The sequence below is a fragment of the Symphalangus syndactylus genome, chromosome 2, assembly GCF_028878055.3.
Source record: "Symphalangus syndactylus isolate Jambi chromosome 2, NHGRI_mSymSyn1-v2.1_pri, whole genome shotgun sequence".
Classification (NCBI taxonomy): Eukaryota; Metazoa; Chordata; class Mammalia; order Primates; family Hylobatidae; genus Symphalangus; species Symphalangus syndactylus.
Genome location: NC_072424.2, coordinates 128,632,950 through 128,656,724, shown reverse-complemented (window position 1 = coordinate 128,656,724; position 23,775 = coordinate 128,632,950). Strand labels below are relative to the sequence as shown.

At 42.7% G+C, this 23,775-nt stretch overlaps 2 protein-coding genes across 7 annotated transcripts in view; both read right to left on the bottom strand.

Annotated features, from left to right (window-relative positions):
• The window catches only part of MTHFD1L (methylenetetrahydrofolate dehydrogenase (NADP+ dependent) 1 like), a 312,601-nt gene that overhangs the window by 241,953 nt on the left and 46,873 nt on the right, over positions 1 to 23,775 (bottom strand). For all 6 annotated transcript variants that reach the window (XR_010119055.1, XM_055267460.2, XM_063632271.1 and 3 more), the window contains exons 9-11: positions 16,876 to 16,967; positions 13,246 to 13,343; positions 10,299 to 10,472 (exon numbers count right to left, since the gene is read on the bottom strand). Coding sequence is in view for 5 of the 6 variants with exons in the window: in XM_055267460.2 (XP_055123435.2) it covers positions 10,299 to 10,472; positions 13,246 to 13,343; positions 16,876 to 16,967 (364 nt within the window). In the remaining variant the exon portion in view is untranslated. The remainder of the gene's footprint in view (positions 1 to 10,298; positions 10,473 to 13,245; positions 13,344 to 16,875; positions 16,968 to 23,775) is intronic.
• LOC129475499 (ADP-ribosylation factor-like protein 4A) lies at positions 261 to 6,111 on the bottom strand. The gene is given in 2 exon segments (XM_055267592.2): positions 261 to 1,017; positions 1,020 to 6,111. Coding segments are annotated over 2 exon segments (597 nt in total). The 5' UTR covers positions 1,189 to 6,111; the 3' UTR covers positions 261 to 589.

Sequence of the window (23,775 nt, the reverse complement as noted above, 5' to 3'; positions counted from 1 at the left end):
GCTCTTGGAGTCCTACACACTAAGCCTGATCCCTTTCCATATGACAGTCCTTCAAATATTCAAAAAGTCCATAGGCCTTGTGCATACTGTGGTGGAAACTTCCGCTCTTGAGAAGCTTATTGTTGATGACAATACTTTGCAAAACCAAATGTTCCCATGTTCATAACATCACAGTATTAGGTGTTGAAGAGAGCCTATTATATTAGCAAGTAAGGCCTCATAAAATTGTTCTTTAGTACACCATCAGCATCGTTAAAAAATTTTTTCTTTCACTCTTTAAAGTTTTATTTCACTAACTTCAGGCCAAATTCCCACAACTGTGTTCTGGTCAATTTACTATCCTTGCTTGGCTTCCCCAAATGGTAGTACCAAAAGATTTGTGGGGTAGGGAGAAGAGACCACTTTAAGAAGCACTGCCTTTACTCATCTTCCACAAGGCAACAGAGTTGGGCATCTGATTGTTCAACAAAACAAAGCTTTAATAGCATCCAGGAGGGGAGACAGGCAAACCATGCTGTAGACACTCTTCTATTTGTCAAAATCAGACCAGAGAAAACCTACTCCACACAGATATAATAGATATTGATATTCATCTTTTATTTTTCTGTTGCCGCAACATTTTTCTTCTTTTAATAATCATATCATGTAGTTTCTCAAGTCCTTCCTTTAGGCCATCTCCTAGGATTGCACAGGTAGGCTGCAAATGCCAAGGAGTTGATGAGCTCAGTTCACCCATTGCTAACAATTTCTCAATTTCTGAAAGAGATAATGAGTTCCTCAAGTCTTGTTTGTTAGCAATTATAAGTACAGGGACTCCTTGATTTTCTGATATCCTAGTTATTTTGTGAAGTTCAATTTTGGCTTCTTCCATCCTTTCGATATCAACAGAGTCCACAACAAATACAATGCCATCTGTGCACCTGGTATATGACTTCCACAGTGGCCTTAATTTCTCCTGACCACCTACATCCAAGAAGTGAAAAGTGACTGTTTTAGAATTTCCCAAGGTTACCTTTTCTCAGTGTTAAATCCTTTGGTAGGTACGGTATTTACAAATTCATTGAACTGCAGCCTGTATAAGACAGTTGTCTTTCCAGCACAGTCCAAACCCAGAATAACAATGTGGAAGGACTGAAATGAAGGCAGGTTGGACAGGATAGAAGTCTGGTCTGATAGCCCATTCCCCATTTCCAGGTGCAAATAAATGTCCCAGATTGAAATGCTTTTCTCTTCTTGCTTTAGAATTTCTCTTGGTAGCAGATCCAACTATAAGACTGCTCCCGATCTGGAGTCTGGGTCCAAATGAGAAAGCATTGGCAGGCGTTTCTACGCAGGGATAAGCATCTCACGTCCTTCCAGCTTAGCTCTCAAGCATCGTTAAAAATTTTAAAGGCTGTCATTTGGGTTTACAATTTGGTCTTCCATGAGTTACTGTCAGCCATGTTGTCTAGGATACTCAACCACAACAAACCTAATAGAGTTTTCTGATCTACAAAACCTAGTAACCACAAAGAAAGAATGTCTTTAGAAGCGTCATCATACCCTGCAATTCCATGAGTCATTCATTCAGCAAATATTTATCAAGTACTGCTATGTACCAGGCATTGAGCTAGACCCTGGGGACAAAATGATGATCCAGTCAGACTCCATCTCTACCCTCACGAGCTTCCAGCTGATCTGAATACATTAGCAATTACGATAAATGTGACAAACACTAAGACAGGGAAATAGGGCAGTCAGACTGAATTATGAGGGTACATGGAAAAAGGATCTAACTAGATTTGAACATCTGGGAATGTTTCCTGTAGGAAGTAACATCTTACGTGAGACCTGACAAATTAATAAATGTTAACCAGATAAAACTGAGAGTGGATTGGGGCAGTTAATAGGAGAGGTGCTATGCTTCATATTTATGGGGTTAATTATTTGTATCCTCACTTGATAGATGAGGAAACTGAGGCACAGAGTGTAAGCAACTTGCCCACAGTCACACAGCTAGTAAGCAGTAGGGCTGGGAGGCAAAGCCAGCCATCTGACTTAACCAGGTTCTCCATGGATGGAAATCATAACTATAATTAGCCATTTAAAGCATGGAATGGGTAAGATCACCCAAGGACAGTGCACCGAGTGAGAAAAGGGATAAGGACAGAAGAGTTAGGCACATTTGCTTGTAATGAGTTGTCAGAAGAAGAGAGTCCAAAAGGAAACCAGGAAGGTGTAGTATAAAATAAGAGAACCCAGCTGTGTGCAGTGGTTCATGCTTGTAATCCTAGCACTTTGGGAGGCCAAGGTAAAAGGATTGCTTGAGCTAGGGAGTTTGAGACCAGCCTGGGCAATACAGTGAGACCCTGTCTCTAAAAATACAAAAAAATAAGAGGACCCTGGAGAAGAAGGCAGAACATGACAGGAAGTCTCAGAAGGAGGCCAAGGATGAGACTGTTTCCAGAACAGGAAAGTCAAACGCCACTGAGGCAGGAAGCAGGATGAGGACCGAGAGTGGTCGGTGGATTCAGCAACAAGGAGGTTGCTGGTACCCGCTGTGGCCAGGAGCTGGTGAGCCTATCCTGACACTGCTGCATGGAGAAACCTAAGACTCCTGAAGCCACATGACCCTGGCTTATCAGTCACCTCTGCATCTGTCTAAATAGCAGATTTGCAGTGGGATCAACGTGAAAACTGAAAGTTATACAAAGATATTAATACTTCTGCTTGGAGTTAACTTTCTGTTTTCTTGGATACAACATCAATAAGGGCAGTTAAAAGCCCACAGGCGTTACAATCTTAGAAGAGCCTGTAAAGAAACTGTGGCATTAAACATGGTGTCATTTAAATACTGTACTGAGCATTTGGTGTTTGCAAAGGACTAAGTGGTTTACCTAAACTGTGTCACATGAAGGATTACATTTTCATTCCCAAGGATATGCTAGCATAGCTGCCCAAGAAAGCCAAAAGCAGACACGCCCAGAGATGACCTCCTCAAAACTCCAGCTAACCATCCAATTCTTAATTAGAAACACAGGACTGCTCAGCTTTCCGCCAACTAATACAATTCGGGAAAAATCACAAAGTAGGAAGTATTTATTGGGAGCAATAAAAGGAGAGCTACAATAAAAAAGCTTATTTCACCTCCTTCCTGCATTTGGTATCAAAATTTGGTTTAGTTTTTCCCCCAGTATCTTTAGCTCAGATTCCAAATCATCAACAGCGATATACAAAAGAATAAGCACCAAGATAATCTAATTTCTCTTTCTTTCTTTCTCTCTTTTCCTTCCTTCCTTCCTTAAGGTAATCTAATTTCTCTTTCTTTCTTTCTCTCTCCTTCCTTCCTTCCTCCCTTCCTTTCTCTTTTTTTTGGAGACACATGGAGTTTTGCTCTTGTTGCCCAGGCTGGAGTGCAGTGGCGTGATCTCGGCTCACTGCAATCTCTGCCTCCCAGGTTCAAGCAATTCTCCTGCCTCAGACTCCTGAGTAGCTGGGACCACAGGCACGTCACTACACCTGGCTAATTTTTGTATCTTTAGCAGAGACAGGGTTTCACCATGTTGGCCAGGCTGGTCTCCAACTCCTGACCTTGTGATCCGCCCACCTCAGCCTCCCAAAGTGCTGGGATTACAGGCATGAGCCACCACGCCCAGCCCTCTAATTTCTTTTTCTATAGGAGCTTAGAGTTCATAGAGATGGAACTGTGATTTTTGTTCATTACCTTCCTCCACTTCTGGCAGATTTCTGTACCCCCTCTCTGATATCTAGAGCATTGATTATATGATTATTGTAGAATTTTTCAGATGGCTTCATGATAAGCATTCTGACATGCCTGTCTCGCCTACCAGGCCACACACTTGTTGAGGTAAAGGACAACGCTCACCCTCTTTGCACCCCTATCACATCACCTGTTCAGGGCATAGAACAGCAAAAAAGGGTTGACAATGGAATGATGCCTTTTTTTTTTTTTTTTTTTTTGAGATGGAGTCTCACTCTGTTGCCCAGGGTGGAGTGCAATGGTGTGACCTCTGCTCATTGCAACCTCCACCTCCCGGGCTCAAGCAATTCTCTTGCCTCACCCTCTCGAGTAGCTGGGATTACAGGCACCCATCACCATGCCCAGCTAATTTTTGTATTTTTAATAGAAACAGGGTTTCACCACGTTGGCCAGGCTGGTCTCGAACTCCTGACCTCAAATGATCCGCCCGCCTTGGCCTCCCAAAGGGCTGGCATTACAGGCGTGAGCCAGCATGCCCTGCCAGAATGATGTCTTTTTTAAGATGAGTATTATTTACTGGCAGTTACAGTAAAAATTGTCAAAGTACCTGTGACCATTTGGACACAATCTGAAAAGAAGTTTATAATTTACTCAAAGGTAAAAAAGATGGCTTATCCAGAGAGAAGTGGTAAAACTTTGAACTATTCTTAAGACCCAGAATCTTGCTGAATAGCACCACTGCCACTAGCCATGGGCCTCACCATGCACTCCAAAACTACATGCTCAAGTGGCATATGAACATAAATCATCCATCCCAGGCATCTTTAGGGTCTAGGGGCTTTTTAAGCCATTTATTATCTAACAATAAACCCCATGGTGCATTTGGTTATGTTTCTCATTACACTTGACTTAGGTAAACGGTTCAAAGGCCCTGTGGGAAGTGGTTTCTTCCAAATACCTCTGTTTCGTTCTGGAAGTAGCACAAATAAAAGAAAATCTCACAGATATTTAAATAGTTACTCAAGGCAGAAAAGCCAAATCATAGAAAAGTCAGATTATTTTTACATTGTACCGAAATAAAGGGTTGAAACATTTTTTAAAAATCCAATAGGGTATTTGGCCCTCTGCAGCAAAAAAAAAGATGAAATGATGTGAATGATTCAAATTTTTCTTTAATGTGAAATTCAGTCTATTTCCAGATCAGTTTGGGCTGCTTTTTTAGCTGCTCTGTCCAACCAATTCAGGGAAATTCTAGAAACTTCTGCACAGAAATGGGTGCAGGCCTGATGGAGACTGAGATTCAAATGCCCTGCAGCTGCACTCCAAGTCAAGTTCTCAAACAAAATTCCTTTTCATTAGTGTAACTGGGAAAATATGTAAAACTCATGAGTCCCTAAGATTCTTTTGGCACATTTCCCTGAACAATTCCCAATACTTTTCATTTTGTCAGGCAAAGCAAATAAAGTGATGTGTAGGTGTAAATACCATGCGATATGTAGTTGATGAAATGCAGATGATTCTGACTGAATAAGAAATCCTAAAGTTTGAAGAATGGCTTTTTAAAAGAATTAATCTGTTCTGCATTTGAGTTATTAATAATAGAAGATTTTAAAAAATCTCATTGTTTTATATTTTAATCCCATTGCTGATATAGTTAAATCACATTTCTATATAAATTCAAATATGTAATAACAAATATATTGTTATTTAGTTTTATTTAAAAATTACTTGGGTATTTGAATTCTTCTAAAGCATGGAAAAAGATTTATGTTATAGTGTTCAGAGAAAAAGGCAGGACAAAAATGGTATTTATAGCCTGATCTCAATGTGTAAAAAGATGAATGTATAAATAAAATATTGAGTTATGAGAGACTTAGTTATCTCCTTTTTACTTTTCTTTATGTTAAATTTTTTACAATAAGCTAATATTATTTTCAGAATTAGAAAAGACTTTTAGAAAAAGGAAATAATTCTCCATTTAATGGAGGGGTCATTTATATTTTTAAAGAAGTTACAACAGTGCATATAATAGTTTGATAACTATTTGACCTGGTCAAATGTAAAAATATGAAGATGATTTTTATTTCAAATTGACTTTTCACTTTAGATTACAAATGTTGCTTTAAACCAGTGCTACTTTTTGCTGTTTGTCTGTATTTTTTAAAGATGGGGTTTTGCTATGCAGCTCAGGCTGGTCTTGAACTCCTGGCCTCAAGTGACCCACCCACCTCAGCCTCCAGAGTAACTGGGTTATAGGCACAACCCATCATGCCAGGCCCACTTTAGGCTATCGATAAAATAGTTGCCTGTGACCTAAACTGATATCAATATTCAGCTATTAAAGGATTAGATACTGATGACAGTTTACACCCCTAAAAAATATATCATTTGTTGTGTTGGGGAGAAGGGGCTGTTCATTCTTCCCTTATAGAATCCAGTGTGGCGAGCCGGGTGCGGTGGCTCACGCCTGTAATCCCAGCACTTTGGGAGGCCGAGGCGGGCGGATCACGAGGTCAGGAGATCAAGACCACGGTGAAACCCCATCTCTACTAAAAACTACAAAAAATTAGCCGGGCGTGGTGGCGGGCGCCTGTAGTCCCAGCTACTCGGAGAGGCTGAGACGGGAGAATGGCGTGAACCCGGGAGGCGGAGCTTGCAGTGAGCCGAGACTGCGCCACTGCACTCCAGCCTGGGCAACAGAGCGAGACTCCGTCTAAAAAAAAAAAAAAAAAAAAAAAAAAAAATTAGCTGGGCGAGGTGGCGGGCGCCTGTAGTCCCAGCTACTCGGGAGGCTGAGGCAGGAGAATGGCGTGAACCCCGGGGGGCGGAGCCTGCAGTGAGCCGAGATCCTGCCACTGCACTCCAGCCTGGGCGACAGCGAGTCTCCGTCTCAAAAAAAAAAAAAAAAAAAAAAAAAAGAATCCAGTGTGGCTATTTCCTAAAAATCTTCAAGCTCTGCCACAAATGCATACATATATCATAAGCTTACCAGCACGTTTTTTTTTTTCCAATATAGTTAAAAAAAAAAAAAAAGAGACAGGCCATTTAATTTTTGTTCCTTCAAAGGTCTTTGTTAGGTAAAGAAACTTGTATCAGAATTTCAGAAAAAGAATTGTTGATCCCTTGGTGTTTAATCTGTTCTTGAAAATTCATCTTTAATCTTCTTTTCTATTTACAACATGGCAGGCCAATTTCAGCTTGATTATACATATTAATGCTAGCAAAAAGCCAGCGTGGAGAAATGTTCTACTGGCCATGGACCATATTGGCTGTAACCCCAGGCAGCCGTGCTAGCTAGCATTCTCCAGCATGAGGCTGGAGGCCCAGCTTTGTTTACAAGTAAGGAACCTGAAAACAATATCATCACAGCTTTGTTTTAGAACTATCAGTTTTGTGTTCCAAGCTAAGGTCAGGGCCATCCATATCTGGATTTCTGATTTTATTGACAAGCCCAAAATGGAGTAAAGCAGAGGGACTGGATAAGAAAATCTGCTGCAGGATTCTTCCTTTTCTTCCTTCATAAACAGACAACACATCCTACCAAGTTTTCCTTAAGTGTTCCTATCTAAACAGGGTGAGAAAGCCTGCAAACCCACCTACCAAGATCACCCAAAGCCTGGAAGAAAGGAACCAATTCCACAAATCAAATGCTTTTTCAAGGTCTTAACGGCCAAGAGTTTGTTTATTAATTGCAGACAAATATGCATCAAGCATACTGCCATAAAACCACCCTGACTAAACTATGCCCTAAACTCGGAGACCCTGGAGCCAATCTAACCAGAGGCAGCTCCTTGCAGGGTTTGGGCCCAGAGGGGGCCTGCAGGTAGAGCCAACCCCTCCCCTCAGCCAGGAACTTTCCCACACTTGATTATGGGGACATTAAGTTTGGGGTTCTAGGTTGCAAAGGGCCTCAGGAATCTAACTGCAGTGAGCCTGGAAGCCTGAGGGAGAAGGGTGAAGCCACAAGCAACCAAGGTGTGGAGCAAAGGATGAATTCCTTACAACGCCAACTGCTGAGGGATTCTGAGAGGCCCTGGCTGTCTGTCCCTCTTACAAAAAAGCTACAGAAGCTGGGCATGATGGCTCACACCTGTAATCCTAGCACTTTGGGAGGAGGAGGCGGGCGGACCACTTGAGGCCAGGAGTTCAAGGCCAGCCTGGCTAATGTGGCGAAATCCCGCCTCTATAAAAACACAAAAATAGTTAGCCAGGCGTGGGGGTGCATGCCTGGAATCCCAGCTACTTGGGAAGCTGAGGCACAAGAATTGCTTGAACCCAGGGGGTGGAGGTTGCAGTGAGCCAAAATCGCAGCAGTGCACTCCAGCCTGGGTGACTTCGTCTCAAAAAAAGAAAAGAAAAGCTATACAAAGAGAAGGAGAAAGAGGAGGAGAGGAAAATGGGAAAGGAGGAGGGAAAAGGGATTTGAAGAAATCACTATATCATTAAAGAGGTGATTTTTTTTTTTTTTTTTTTTTGAGACAGTCTTGCTCTGTCGCCCAGGCTGGAGTGCAGTGGCGCGATCTTGGCTCACCACAAGCTCCGCCTCCCAGGTTCACGCCATTCTCCTGCCTCAGCCTCCCGAATAGCTGGAACTACAGGTGCCCGCCACCAAACTTGGCTAATTTTTTTGTATTTTTAGTAGAGAGGGGGGTTTCACCATGTTAGCCAGGATGGTTTCGATCTCATGACCTCGTGATCCACCCACCTCGGCCTCCCAAAGAGCTGGGATTACAGGTGTGAGCCACCACACTTGGCCTGTTTTGGATAATATTTTTGCTTTATTTGTAGTTATAAATAATTGAACTTACTTCTGGGGATTTTTCCTAAGGAGATAATTAAACAGATGCACAAATCCACATGCCCAAGGTTGTTAATTCTAGCAGTTTAAAATGGCAAAAATTGGGAACATTTTAGTTGTCCATCAATAGAAAATTGGTCAAATAAGTTGTGGAACATCCCTATTCTATGTTCAAATTATTTTTCTGCATCAGTGCATCTGGACAATTAGAAACACTTAGAACTACCAGGGTAGCACTTATCGATGGAACTAGAGGTGCCAGAAGATGTGTAAGATGGGATCTCCACCCTCATCCTGGGCATTTTGCTACTCCCCCAGCCCCTGCTTCCCCAGCACGTTTAAGAATCTGGGATGTGGCCAGGTGCAGTGGCTCATGCCTGTAATCCCAGCACTTTGGGATGCCAAGGTGGGTGGATCACTTGAGGTCAGGAGTTCGAGAAAAGCCTGGCCAACATGGTGAAACCCCATCTCGACTAAAAATACAAAAATTAGCTGGGCATCGTGGCGCATGCCTGTAATCCCAGCTACTCGGGAGGCTGAGGCAGGAGAATCGCTTGAACCTGGGAGGCAGAGGTTGCAGTGAGCCGAGATCATGCCACTGCACTCCAGTCTTGGCAACAGAGACTTTGTCTCAAAAAAAAAGAATCTGGGATGTGAGTGATGGAATGTTATGTTGTCACGAAAAATGGTGACATAGCTCAATATTCACTCACATGGAGCTCAGTATGCCACATATGCTTGAATAATCAGGTTGTTTACGGAAAAGCATGCCAGTGTGACCTCATCCTCATGGCTGAGAGACTCCATCAGCATCAAAACAGTCCTCCCAGGTCAACAGTTGTTTCCTCTGAGTGCTTGGGTTTGGGATGTTTTACTTTTTCACTTCTGTTTTCTGAATTTTTAGAATATTTCGACAATGAAACTACATGTTTTTATAACCAGAAAAAGAAATAACGAAGAAAGCACTTACATTAATCATCAAGTATGTAAAAACAGTTACCTAGGAGTCAATTCCAATTACAAGAAATGTCTCTGCCTGACAAATAGGTTTTGTGCCTGAAGCCTTGTATACATCATAAGCAATAGTCACTGAAATGAAATTTCAAGGCAACAAAGGAATTTATATGGTCTCATGATGTTCCCTCAGGTCACACTGAATAAATATTTGAAATCCCTTGCTTTCTATCATCTTTTCAGCTAGTGAATGTACTTCTTTTTTTAAAAAGAAGGGGAAAAAGGCAAACACTCCTTTTCACAAGAACTATGAATTTGTCTTTTATAAACTAACCAACACAAATGAAAATGGCCCAACATTAGTTTTGAAATGCAGAAAAAGGGAAATAATGAGCCTTTGTAATGTGAATATATAAGTAAGATCAAGGATATTAACAGGAAAACATGTTTCATATGATTATCTGTACCTTTTCCATGAAAATATTTCAAGTAAAACACACAAAACAAATTGCTCAGTTCAAAATATTTTACTTTCAATTCCTATTTTGATTTTTATAATGAAAAATGAAATTCAAAAAGCCAAAGGGGAGCAGGGGTAATAACAACACGAGAAACAAAAGATAAAGCACTGCAACTTGCTTGACTTTATATTTTGTAGAGTTGACTGATTTGCTCTGCACTGAAAATAAAAACTTACCTCACACCAAATAAAGAAATGCCAAATGAAATGGACAAAATGTCAAATGTGAGAATAGGATGGATTGAGGGGTACGAGGAGAGAGATAAATAGGGAAGAGTTTTGTAAATATGTCTGCTTGGTCAAGTAGATGTTAGATGGTGTCTTACCCAGCAACTAAGACGTATTTTCCATCGGCTTGATCCTTTAACCTTTCTAGCACGGACAAACGTACTTTGGCTTTGCTTTTGCCATAGATTTCAATTTCATCTGCAAGCAATCCAATCTCCTTGGCAAGGACATCCACAGCTTTTGGAGTTTGTCCTCTTGAAATCTCAATGTCACTGAGGGGAAGACAACACAAAAGAGAGAAAAGGCTTCTCAGCTTAGGTGGTCACAACTGGAGTGAAAACAGCCACACATCACGCCAACAATGAAATCAATGCAATTGCTTTGAGGTCCTTTCTCCCAGGCAGTAATAAGCACAACTGCTAATAATTAACGTGTGTGAGAAAATGGTGCATCATTTTAGAAATGCAACTCCAAAAAACTCACAAAGATCCTAGAATTGTGTCCAGGTGGAAGTTTTGCCTTCCTGGCCATAATTTTTTTCTCTCTCTCTTCCCAGTCTCCTAAACTGAAGAGCTTAATCTTGAATAATGTGTAAGCTTTTGGCAGGCCGCAGTGGCTCACGCCTGTAATCCCAGCACTTTGGGAGGCCAAGGCAGGAGGATCACTTGAGTCCATGAGTTTGAGACCAGCCTGGCTAACATAGCAAAATCCTGTCTTTACTGAAACTATAAATAAATTAGCCAGGTGTGATGGTGGCACCTGTAGTCCCAGCTACTCGGGAGGCCAAGGCAGGACAATCACTTGAACTGGGAGGCGGAGGTTGAGGTGAGCTGAGATCGCGCCACTGCACTCCAACCTGGGCAACAGAGCGAGACTGTCTCAAAAAACAAACAAACAAAACAGGCCAGGCATGGTGGCTCATGCCTGTAAGCCCAGCACTTTGGGAGCACAAGAGGGCAGATCCCTTGAGGTCAGGAGTTTGAGACCAGCCTGGCCAACATGGTGAAACTCTGTCTCTACTAAAAATACAAAAATTAGCCAGATGTCCTCGCTTGAACTCAGGAGGTGAAGGTTACAGTGAGCGGAGATCAAGCCACTGCACTCCAGCCTGGGTAACAGAGCAAGGCTCTGTCTCAAAAACAAAACAAAACAAACACCTGTAAGGTTTTCTCTTTACTAGCTAAAGAGTCACAGAGACACCATCGCGATTTTCCGGGTGATTTATAAACTATTCAGCCTGCTTCTCTTTGCCCAGTGGGTCTAGAAATCAATGATTTCAAAGTAAATTCTTCTTGGGGGAGAAAAGGATTTAATTATTTAACAAGAAGAATTTACTTTGAAACTTTGGTACACAATTTGGTGGAATCCATCTTAATCTTTTTTAGCACTTTGTAAGTAGAAATTATTGATTTACTTTTAAAATCTAAGGTCTTATAACAACAAAAATAACTCTAAAATAAGATATTTTATGAAACACATTGCACAAGCCCAGGGATGATATTACAAAGAATAACATTCCTCATTGCAACTTACATAATTAATGAACAGAGAGCATAACTGAGATGTTTCGTCTATTGCGGGAATGAAAACATGTCCAGGAGGGTCACACCCTCCTGGTGGGTAGAACTGAACCAGGGTGTTCATCTGACTGCCCAAGGAAATGGAGTTCAATTCTATAAAGCAACTGGGTATCAGGTAAAAAAATGAGTCAGGCCTGGTGCGGTGGCTCATGCTTGTAATCCCAGCACTTTGGTAGGCTGAGGCAGGTGGAACACCTGAGGTCAAGAGTTCAAGACCAGAGCAAGACTCTGTCTCAAAAAAAAAAAAAAAAAAAAAAAGTGTCAAATTACTAGAGGGATTTTATTTCCTCGGCACTCTGTGCATTCCAACATTGCTGGATGACATTACCTGGGGATGCACACCTGGCAGTATGCACACCTGGATAATGGGGGTGGGGCCAATTCCTTGGAGTGGGACAGACACAGATGACTCATTATCAGGCTGGAAAATGCGGCTGTCTGGTTCAGACGTCATCCCTACCCAATCATTCTAAACCACACACTGAGACTATGACCTACAGTTTATATTTCCAAATTTATAGATAGAATATGTAGCTCAGACCTCATCAAAGAGCACTCTGAGGAAAATATCCACCTTGACAAGCACAGACTATCCCATCAGATCGTTCTGAAGAAAGCTGAGCTCAGTTCCCACGTGGAATAATGTTTGGTTTGGGCGGTCCTTTATCCCCAGAGTAGAAACCTACATAGCCCTTAAGACCAGGCAGATATATATGTGTTGGGCATTTCTGACACTGAGGAGCATATTCCAAATATTACATTACCATATTTTGTCAAATTTAAAACCATTACTTCATGGACCACTAAGAAGAAAAAACACTGCCAGGCGTGGTGGCTCACGCCTGTAATCCCAGCACTTTGGGAGGCCGAGGTGGGCAGATCACCCGAGGTCAGGAGTTTGAGACTGGCCTGGCCAAAACAGCAAAACCCCCATCTCTACTAAAAACACAAAAATTAGCTGGGTGTGGTGGCATGCACCCATAATCTCAGCTACCCGGGAGGCTGAGGCAGGAGAATCGCTTGAACCTGGGGGGGTGGAAGTTACAGTGAGCTGAGATCACGCCATTGCACTCCAGCCTGGGCAACAGAGCAAGACTCCATCTCAAAAAAAAAAAAAAAGGAAAAAAAACCACTGCCATTAAATATAGGAAACATCATTGAAACTAAATTAATTAATATAAATTAATTTAAGAACATCATTAAAAAACACTGCCATTTAATATAGAAAACATCATTGAAATTTAAAAAAATGCCTTCTTAGAATTGACAGAACACAGTAATACATTCATTATGATTTAATTTTGGAGAATTTACAATAGAGAAAATAGGGTGGCAATTTAATGAATAGAGAAAATTATCTACCATCAAAACCACAGTACCATGAGTTGTGCTTCTCCCCCATGACTAACTGGGGCTAAGGCACTGTGCTGAGCTGACATCAGTGTAAATAAAACACCAGTGTTACCTTGGCACAGGGGAGAGAGGCTGAAGTTTCAAGCAGTGAAGTCTCCACCGCCTGTGCTGCTGTTCACGAAGCCACCTCCTTCCACTACTGACCATATTCTTCAGCAGGGATAGAGAGGAAAACATGTTAGAATGGTAAAAGCTGACAGGGCACGCACTTAAACCATGGAAATATTGTCTGTGGATGTTACAAAACAAGATTATCAAGTCGCACAATAAGCCAGGAGGATATTAGGAATATTTTTATTCACGTGTAACTAGGTTTGTAGGTTTTTCTTAAAAAGGAAAATGTGAAAACCACTAGTTAGATATACAACTATTCAATACCGCACTGAAGAGTTTGATAGTATTAAAAGAAGCTGCTCTGTTTCTTAAATATACACACATGAACTTGATGATCCAGCTTAATTCTATAGTTCCCTTGCAGACTATTAGCTCTTCATACTTACAGCAATGAATCTGAGAATGTTTTTAAAAATGTACATCCAAGGTTATTTCAAGTCACAGGCCAGAACTTCTGACTATGTTCATTGTTTTTGTTAAATTTAAAAAAGAAAAACAGGAAAATGTGAGAAAATACACTATTAAAAATCCAGGTGTGATGATGCGCACCTATAGTCCCAGCTACTCGGGAGGCTGAGGTGGGAGGATTGTTTGATCCCAGAAGTTTGAGGCTGCAGTGAGTCAGGATCAAACCACTGCACTCCATCCTACCTGAGATTCTGTCTCTTTAAAAATAAACAAATAAATAGGCCAGGTGAGGTGGCTCATGCCTGTAATCCCAGCACTTTGGGAGGCCGAGGTGGGCAGATCACTTGAGATCAGGAATTCAAGACCAGCCTGGGCAACATGGTGAAACCCTGTCTCTATTAAAAATACAAAAAGTAGGCCAGGCACAGTGGCTCACGCCTGTAATCCTCTTTGGGAGGCTGAGGTAGGTGGGATCAACTGAGGTCGGGAGTTCAAGACCAGCCTGACCAACATGGAGAAACCCCGTCTCTACTAAAAATACAAAATTAGCTGGGCGTGGTGGCGCATGCCTGTAATCCCAGCTACTCGGGAGGCTGAGGCAGGAGAATCACTTGAACCCGGGAGGTGGAGGTTGCAGTGAGCCAAGATCGCGCCATTGCACTCCAGCCTGGGCAACAAGAGCAAAACTCCATCTCAAAAAATACAAAAAATTAGCCGGGCGTGGTGGCATGTGCCTGTAATCCCAGCTACTCAGGAGGCTGAGGCAGGAGAATCACTTGAGCCCGGGAGATGGAGGCTGCAGTGAGCTGAGATGGCGACATTACACTCCAGCCTGGGCAACAAGAGCAAAACTCTGTCTCAAAACAAAAAACAAACAAACAAAAAAATGAGCTGGGCGTGGTGGCATGTGCCTGTAATCCCAGCTACCCAAGAGGCTGAGGCAGGAGAATTGCTTGAACCTGGGAGGTGGAGGCTGCAGTGAGCCAACATCGTGCCACTGCATTCCAGCCTGGGTGACACAGTGAGACCCTGTCTCAAATAAATGAATAAATAAATAAATAGATTAAGTGTTCACAAAAGACATCATGTACATGGATAAACTTATACTGAATAGGTTCGTCATCCAAGTTAGAAAAGAAAAATGACGAAAATATAGGACTGCGTGAATGATCAGCTTGGATGCCCAGCTTCCAAATACCATCCTTCTGTAGCTGGTATAAAAGAACAAGCAAATTGAATTACTGAGTAGTGTTATGTATGCATATAAATTATAAGTAAATGAAATAAAAATAAATAAAAATAAAATTTGGCTTTGATGGAAATGTAACTTATAATCCTTACAAAAATGTATAATGACCCATTTTGAGGTAAAGAGTTTCCATTGTGTATTACCCTGTACATAAGAAAGAAATGAACTAAATGTCACTGCCAGAGGCCACCACTGCTGCAGGCTCCAGCACCATGAGAACACTCAGCTTATATGGCGGAACACTGATGACCTTTGCCTTTAGGTCACACAGGTGGTGGTGGTTTGAAAAAATGCCTCCAAATACTTTAATACTCCTGTCTTGAAGAAGTGAGGACAATTCTCCTTCTCTTGCATGTGAACTGGACTTAGTGATATACTTCTAACAAACAGGATAAAAGGAAGTGGCAGCACATGAGGTTACAGCCTAGGTCATCCACACTGCAGACTCCTCCTGGTTCCCTCCCTTGGACTGCTCATATTTGGGGAAGTTAGCTGCCACACTGTGAGCAGCCCTACAGAGAGGTGGACATGATGAGGAATCAAGGCATCCTGCTGATGGCCAATGAGGAATGAAATACACATGCCCACAGCCATGTGAGTATGCCATCTTGGAAACAGATCCTCCAGCCCCAGTCAACCCCTCAGATGATTGCAGCCCCAGCTGACATCTTCACTTCAAATGCATGAGAGATCCTGAGCCCAAACAATTCGATACAGTTTGGATGTGTGTCCCTGCCCAAATCCCATCTTGAAATGTAATCCCCAGTGTTAGAGGTGGGGCCTGGAGGAGGGTGATGGGATCACAGGGGCTAGTTTCTCATGATGGTTTAGCATCATCCCCCTTGGTAGCGTCCTTGTGATAACGAATGAGTTCCCATGAGATCTGGTCATTTAAAAGTATACAGCACCACCCCCTCACTCTCTGCTCCTGTTCCCGCCTTGTGAGATGCCTGCTTTCCCTTCACTTTCTGCCATTCTTGGAAGCTTGGTGAGGCCTCTCCAGAAGCAGATGCCTGTGTTATGCTTCCTGTAAGGCCTGCAGAACTGTGAGCCAGGTCAGGTGCAGTGGCTTATGCCTGTAATCCCAGCACTTTGGGAGGCCGAGGCAGGTGGATCACATGAGGCCAGGAGTTTGAGATCAGCCTGGCCAACATGGTGAAACCCTGTCTCTACTAAAAGTACAAAAAATTAGCTGAGCTTGGTGGTACATGCCTGTAGTCCCGGCTACTCAGGAGGCTGAGGCATGAGAATCGCTTAAACTTGGGAGGTGGAGGTTGCAGTGAGCCAAGATCGCACCACTGCACTCCAGCCTGGGTGACAAAGCAAGACTCTGTCCCAAGGGGAAAAAAAAAAGAACCATAAGCCAATTAAATCTGTTTTCTTTCTAAGTTAACCAGTCTCAGGTATTTCTTTTTTTTTTTTTTTTAGTCTCCCTCTGTCACCCAGGTTGGAGCTCAGTGGTACAATCTCAGCTCACCACAACTTGTCTCCTGGGTTCAAGCGACCCTCCTGCTTTAGCCTCCTGAGTAGCTGGTATTTCTTTACATCAATGCAAGAATGGACTAATATACCATCTAATCTGTTAATCTACTGCCAAATCTCTGACTTGAAGAAACTGTGAGATAATAAATGCCTTGTTGCTTCAGTTGCTAAATTTTGGGATAATTGATTACACAGCACAAGATAACATACACAGTCCTCAGTATGGGTCTCTGCCCCACACTGCCATGTGATCATAGGCAACTCACTTCATTTTTCAAAATCACCATTTCTTCATTTATCAAATGGGCCTAACACTGTGTGTGAAGTGTTTAACACTGTACCTGGTAAACAGAAACCACTTGCAAAATGTTAGCAACTATTAATCAAACTTCCAAACTCAAGATTCTCAGACAGCTGTATCGAACAAACCTGAATTCGCAGAGCTGCAGCAAGGAGAATCACATCATCTTCCTCAATGAGTCCACCAAAATGTCTTCTCGGAGAGCCACACCCAACCTTCCCTGTAAAAAATTGGAGGGAAAAAAAAGACTTTCAGCACACTGTCATTTCTAACCAATTGCTCCTTGTAAACAGCTAGCACACTGAATAATGGTCTCATTTTTCACCAAGGAAGTTAGGATGTCGGGGTACGGCTGCAGGCTGGTCACCTCTGGCACAGGCTTGGGGCCCTCCATTGGGCCAGCTTCACATTTTACATTAGAGAAATGGCCATCTGGCCGGGTGCAGTGGCTCACGCCTGTAATCTCAGCACTTTGGGAGGCCGAGGCAGGTGGATCACCTGAGGTCAGGAGTTCAAGACCAGCCTGGCCAACATAGCAAAACCCCATCTCTACTAAAAATACAAAAATCAGCTGGGCATGGTGGTGTGTACCTGTAGTCCCAGCTACTTGGGAGGCTGAGGCAGGAGAATTGCTTGAACCTGGAAGGTGGAGGTTGCAGTGAGCCAAGATCACGCCACTGCACTCCAACCTGGGCGACATAGCAAGACTCCATCTCAAAAAAAAAAAAAAAAAAAGGCCATCTAAGCTATTAACCTGGGATAAATGGATTTAAAAAATGTAATGAAGCACATCATGTGCTTTCAAAATCGTATCTCACACTGAGCCAGGAAGAAACATCTAGGCACACCGTCTCTTCACACAAGCCCAAGTATCATTGTGATTTTTAAATTATGGCATAATTAGAGATAGAAATAATAGCTCAAGAGAATTCATAGTGAACATTTAAGACACTTAATGTGGATGCAACATAGACTGCAGATTAGGCCACAGAATTCAGAGTCAGACTTGCACTAAAAGCTTACCTCTTTCTCTTGCTAGAAATTGTGATGTTGGGCCTGTTAATTAATGTGAGTAATATAAACCTCCTAAAATTTTGTGAAAATGAAATATGATAAGGTATATAAAGTTCTTGGCATATAGTATGTAGTTGAAACTATTAACATGAAAATAAGGCTCAGAAGAAAGGAACAGGGATATATATTCCACAGTATAATCTGTCAGAATGACTTCATATCCTAACCTTTAGATTTTTTTTTTTTGACACAGTGGGCTTCATCTTATTAGAAGGATCTAATTTTTTTTTTTTTTTTTTGAGATAGAGTCTTTCTCTGTCACCCAGGCTGGAGTGAAGTGGCACAATCTCAGCTCACTGCAACCTCCACCTTATTAGCAGCTGGGATTACAGCACCTGCCAACACTCCCGGCTAATTTTTGTATTTTTAGTAGAGACAGGGTTTCACCATGTTGGCCAGGCTGATCTTAAACTCCTGGCCTCAGTGATCTGCCCACCTTGGCCTCCCAAAGTGCTGGGGTTATAGGTGCGAGCCACTGCGCCTGGCCTAGAAAGCTCTAAAATCTTTACTGTACAATATGTAGAAAAATAGAAGCACTTTCATTTGTAGATGCAAAATGTGAGAAGGCAGATGAAAACACTCACAGGGTAAGACTGGTCAAAGTGTTACATGAAAGATCAGGCTCTTTTGATAATTTAAAAATTCTCTATCATAGAAGTGATAGAACCGGCCAGGTGTGGTGGCTCATGCCTGTAATCCCAGCACTTTGGGAGGCCAAGCTGGGCGGATCATCTGAGATCGGGAGTTTGAGACCAGCATGACCAACACGGTGAAACCCCGTCTCTAATAAAAATACAAAATTAGCCGGGCGTGGTGGCGCATGCCTGTAATCCCAGCTACTCAGGAGGCTGAGGCAGGAGAATCGCTTGAACTGGGAGGCAGAGGTTGCAGTGAGCTGAGATTGCGCCATTGCTCTCCAGCCTGGGCAACAAGAGCAAAACTCCATCTCAAAAAAAAAAAAAAATTGTAAGTGATAGAATCAATTTTTCATCAAAACTAAAAAATTGCATTTTAGGGTATTAACTTTAGGGATTACCTGATTATCAACATAGAAAGATGTTGATAAGAATTCTACTTCTGGCAGGGCATAGTAACTCACGCCTGTAATCCCAGGACTCTAGGAGGCCGAGGCGGGTGGATCACCTGAGGTCAGGAGTTCAAGACCAGCCTGGCCAACATGGTGCAACCTCATCTCTACTAAAAATACAAAAAAAAAAAAAAAAATTTAGCTGGGTGTGGTGGTGCACACCTGTGCTCCCAGCTACTAGGGAGGCTGAGGCAGAGAATTGCTTGAACCTGGAAGGTGGAGGTTGTGGTGAGCCGAGATCGCATCACTCACTCCAGCCTGGACAACAAGAGTGAAACTCTATCTGAAAAAAAAAAAAAAAAAAAAAAAGAATTCTACCTTCCTTCATCACTTAGAAAATTTATAAAAGTAAACACACATGCAAAATGCTTTAGCCTGCATCCTCCCTTAGAGAAAAGAAATATTTCTAATAGCAACATTTTTGAAGACGCTATTTTCTCCTTCTTTGGATCACTCTACTCTTAAATTGTATTAGGGTGTTGGGTAATCATATAATCATATCCCTTGGGTATTATTTACAGATCAGCAACACTTCAGCTTTATAAATCATATTTAGGCAAAAGTCAAGAGTCTAGAGGATGACAGAGACTTTTTGTGTTTTGTTTTAACCACTAGAGATCTGTACTTAAGATCGTGTCCACAAACGGGCCTCTCTCATTCCTCTGTCTTTAAGTGATGGAGAAATAAGAAAAAGCATCCCGGTGCAGTGGCTCACGCCTGTAATCCCAGCACTTTGGGAGGCCGAGGCGGGTAGGAGGTTCAAGACCAGCCTGGCCAACAAGGTGAAACCCCGTCTCTACTAAAAATACAAAAAAAAAGTTAGCCAGGCGTGGTGGCAGACGCCTGTAGTCCCAGCTACCCAGGGGCTGAGGCCAGTGAATTGCTTGACCCCGGGACCCAGAGGCAGCAGTGGGCCAAGACTGTGCCACTGCACTCCACCCTGGGCAAAGAGTGAGACTTCATCTCAAAAAATCTAAAAAAGAAAAAAAGAAAAAAGAAAAAGTTACATTCCAGGAGCTGGTATCAACTTATAAATGCATATTCCCAGAATTTAATCACAAATACCCTTGTGAGTGAAGAATATTTCACTTCCAAGTTTACAAGATAAATAAGTCCTGGTATAGTTTCACTCACTTGCATAGTATAGAACTTAGCAAAAGTGTGGATATTTTATTTTGAAAAGCTATATGATTCCTGATACGTGTAAAGTTTTCAGCGATGTGTAATCTTTTGGCTTCCCTGGGCCACACTGGAAGAAGAATTGTCTTGGGCCATAGCCACACATAAAATACAATAACACTATGATAGCTGATGAGCTAAGGAAAAAAAAATTGCAAAAAAAAAATTTCTTGTTTTAAGAAAGTTTATGAATTCATGTTGGGCTGCATTCAAAGCTATCCCGGGCTACATGTGGCCCACAGGCTGTGGTTTGGACAGATGGTTTGGTCTAAACCATCTCACAAATTTCAACAAGCATAATGAGCCACGTAAGAAGAAATAATTAACAAAACAAACGCTTTGAAAGTGTCTAGCTCAAGATGGCAGGTGGTACACACAACACTACCCTCTATTTCCAGTCGAAACTCCATTCAAAGTGAGTAAAAGATATGTTAAAAGCAAATAAGTCCATAAGAGTTAAAAGGGTACCACGAATGACATTTGAGAAATTTGTGGAAGCGAGAGGCAAGTAGGGTCGGATTGAGTAACCACGGCAGAGGAATTTAAAACACCCCAAAACCACAAAGGCCTGAGATGAGGAAGAACCATTTCTTCTTCGTGGACCCTGGATAAGCCCAAAACTCACAGTCAACAAATATCGAAAGCAGGAATGGATAAAAACTAAGTCCTTCAAACACCAAAGGCTGTCCACCAGCAGCTAGGTAAGGTGACTTTATTCACATACAGTGTTGCTTTCTGATTATTACTGTTATTATTTTTTGAGACAGGGTCTTGATCTGTTGCCCAGGCTGGAGTGCAGTGATGTGATCATGATCATTGCAGCCTTGACCTCCAGGGTCAAGCAATCCTCCCACTTCAGCCTCCTGAGTAGCTGGGATTGCAAGGGTGTGCCACCACACCTGGCTAATTTTTAAGTTGTTTTATAGAGACGGGGTCTCACTATGTTGCCCAAGCTGGTCTTCAGGTTCTGGGCTCAAGCAATCCTCCTGCCTTGGCCTTCTGATTTTTACGTACAGTAGGCTAAGGTTTACTACCTGCAAAGTTAACTTTTGGTCCTTTTAATTACTGTTTTTTAATTATAAGCAATTAAAATTACAAGTAATTAAAAACAACACTTTTTTTTGAGATAAGGTCTAGCTCGATCACCCAGGCTGGAGTACAGTGGCACCATCTCAGCTCACTGTAACCCCCACCTCCCAGGCTCAAGCCATCTTCCCACCTCAGCCTCCCAAGTAGCTGGGACTACAGGCGCATGCCACAATGCTTGGCTAATTTTTGTTTTTTGTTTTTGAGATGGACTGTTGCTCTGTCACCCAGGCTGGAGTACAGTAGTGCAATCTTGGCTCACTGCAGCCTCCGCCTCCTGGGTTCAAGCGACTCTTCTGCCTCAGCCTCCCATGTAGCTGGGACTACAGGCACATGCCACCACACCTGGCTAGTTTTTCTATTTTTTTAGTAGAGGCAGGGTTTCACCACGTTGGCCAGGCTGGTCTCAAACTCCTGACCTCAGATGATCCGCCAGCCTCGGCCTCCCAAAGTGCTAGGATTACAGGCATGAGCCACAGCACCAGGGCTTAATTTTTGTATTTTTTGTAGAGGCAGAGTTTCACTATGTTGCCCAGGCTGGTCTCGAACTCGTGAGCTCAAGCAATCAGCCCACTTCGGCCTCCCAAAGTTCTGGGATTACAAGTGTGAGCCACCAGGCTCGACCAAAAACAACACAATTATAACACAAAACTTAAAACCCACACTGTCTTAATTATATATAACTCTGGCCTGGACTCAGATTTTCTAATTCAGTTTTAAGATTGCATTGAGGCAGGGCACAGTGGCTCACACCTGTAATCCCAGCACTGAGAGGCCAAGGCAGGAGGATTGCTTAAGTCCAGGAGTTCGAGAACAGCCTGAGCAACCTGGTGAAACCTCGTCTCTAGAAAAGGCACAAAAATTAGCTGGGGCTGGGCGCAGTGGCTCACGCCTGTAATCCCAGCACTTTGGGAGGCCGAGTCGGGCAGATCACGAGGTCAGGAGATCGAGACCATCCTGCCTAACACGGTGAAACCCCGTCTCTACTAAAAATACAAGAAAAACTAGCCAGGCGTGGTGGCAGGCGCCTTTAGACCCAGCTACTTGGGAGGCTGAGGCAGGAGAATGGCGTGAACCTGGGAGGCGGAGCTTGCAGTGAGCCGAGCTCACACCACTGCACTCCAGCCTGGGGGATGGAGCGAGACTCCGCCTCAAAAAAAAAAAAAAAATTAGCTGGGCATGGTGGCATGTGCTTGTAGTCCCAGCTACCTGGGGGCTGGGGCACGAGGATCACTTGAGCTCAGGACGCAGTGGGCCTGCAGTTGCGCCACTGCATTCCTGCCTGGATGACAGAGCAAGACTCTGTCTCAAAAAAAAATAAAAAAATAAAAAAATAAAAATAAGTTCTGAATCCAGAGAATCTGAAGCAATTAAGACTGGTAACTCAGAATCAGATATACATTTTTAATAAATTTCATGGCTAAAGAAAATTGAGAAAGGGAATCATTATTTCACCCCCTGCCCATGTAGGAGCAGGACTCCATCTGAAGGTTGTCTACAGTCTGGGCCTGGGTAATATCCTGGGATCAATAGTCCAACAAGGATCTCACCCGAAACCGTGGACGGGTCTTTTCACTTCCCACTAAACACTCTCATCTAACTCATGATTTCTCCAGGGACAAGTCAATGAATCACTTTAAAAGACAGCCATTCTAATGATAATCAAACTTTCCGCAAAAAGAAAATTTAAGGCCAAAGTGTTATCATGCCTTCCTCAGAAATCAGAACCACCCTTTCACTAATATGAGCGGTGCGGAGACCACCCTGGGAACTTAGCCAGAACAATCACTGCAGTGGGAGGGATGCAGGCAAATTCTTCAGCCTTCTTGCCATCTTGGCTCTGCAGAAACATCTCAGCTTCTATGCAGTCTGGCCAACAGCATCCTTCTTATCAAAAAAGCACTTTCCAAGCCCACAGACTTAACTATTTTCTCCTCATCTAAGAGAACAAATTATTGCCAAAATGTATGCGAGGTTTTAAAATCAGGAATGGCTAAAAATTAGAAATCAGTACAGGTAGAACTTGAAAAAAAAAAAAACCACCGGTAGCCAGTTTTTCAGTTAAATATATTGACTTTGTAGGCTATAAAGTAAAATGTAATAAATAAAATGAGTATCATGATATGGTTTGGTTCTGTGTCTCCACCAAATCTCATGTTCAATTTTAATCCCCAGTGTTGGGGGTGGGGCCTGGTGGGAGGTGACACTTCATGAAAGGCTTAGTACCATCCCGTTGGTGCTGTTTTCATGATAGTGAGTGAGTTATCCTGAGATCTGGTTGTTTAAAAGTATGTAGTATGCACCTCCTCCTCTGATATGGTTTGGCTGTATCCCCACCCAAATCTCATCTTGAATTGTACTCTCATAATTCCCACGTGTTGTGGGAGGGACCTGGTGGGAGATAATCTGAATCATGGAGGTGGTTTTCCCCATACTGTTCTCGTGGTAGCGAATACATCTCATGAGATCGGATGGTTTTATCAGGGGTTTCCGCTTTTGCATCTTCCTCATTTTCTCTTGCTGCCGCCATATAAGAAGTGCTTTTCACCTCCCACCATGATTTTGAGGCCTCCCCAGCCATGTGGAACTGTAAGTCCAATTA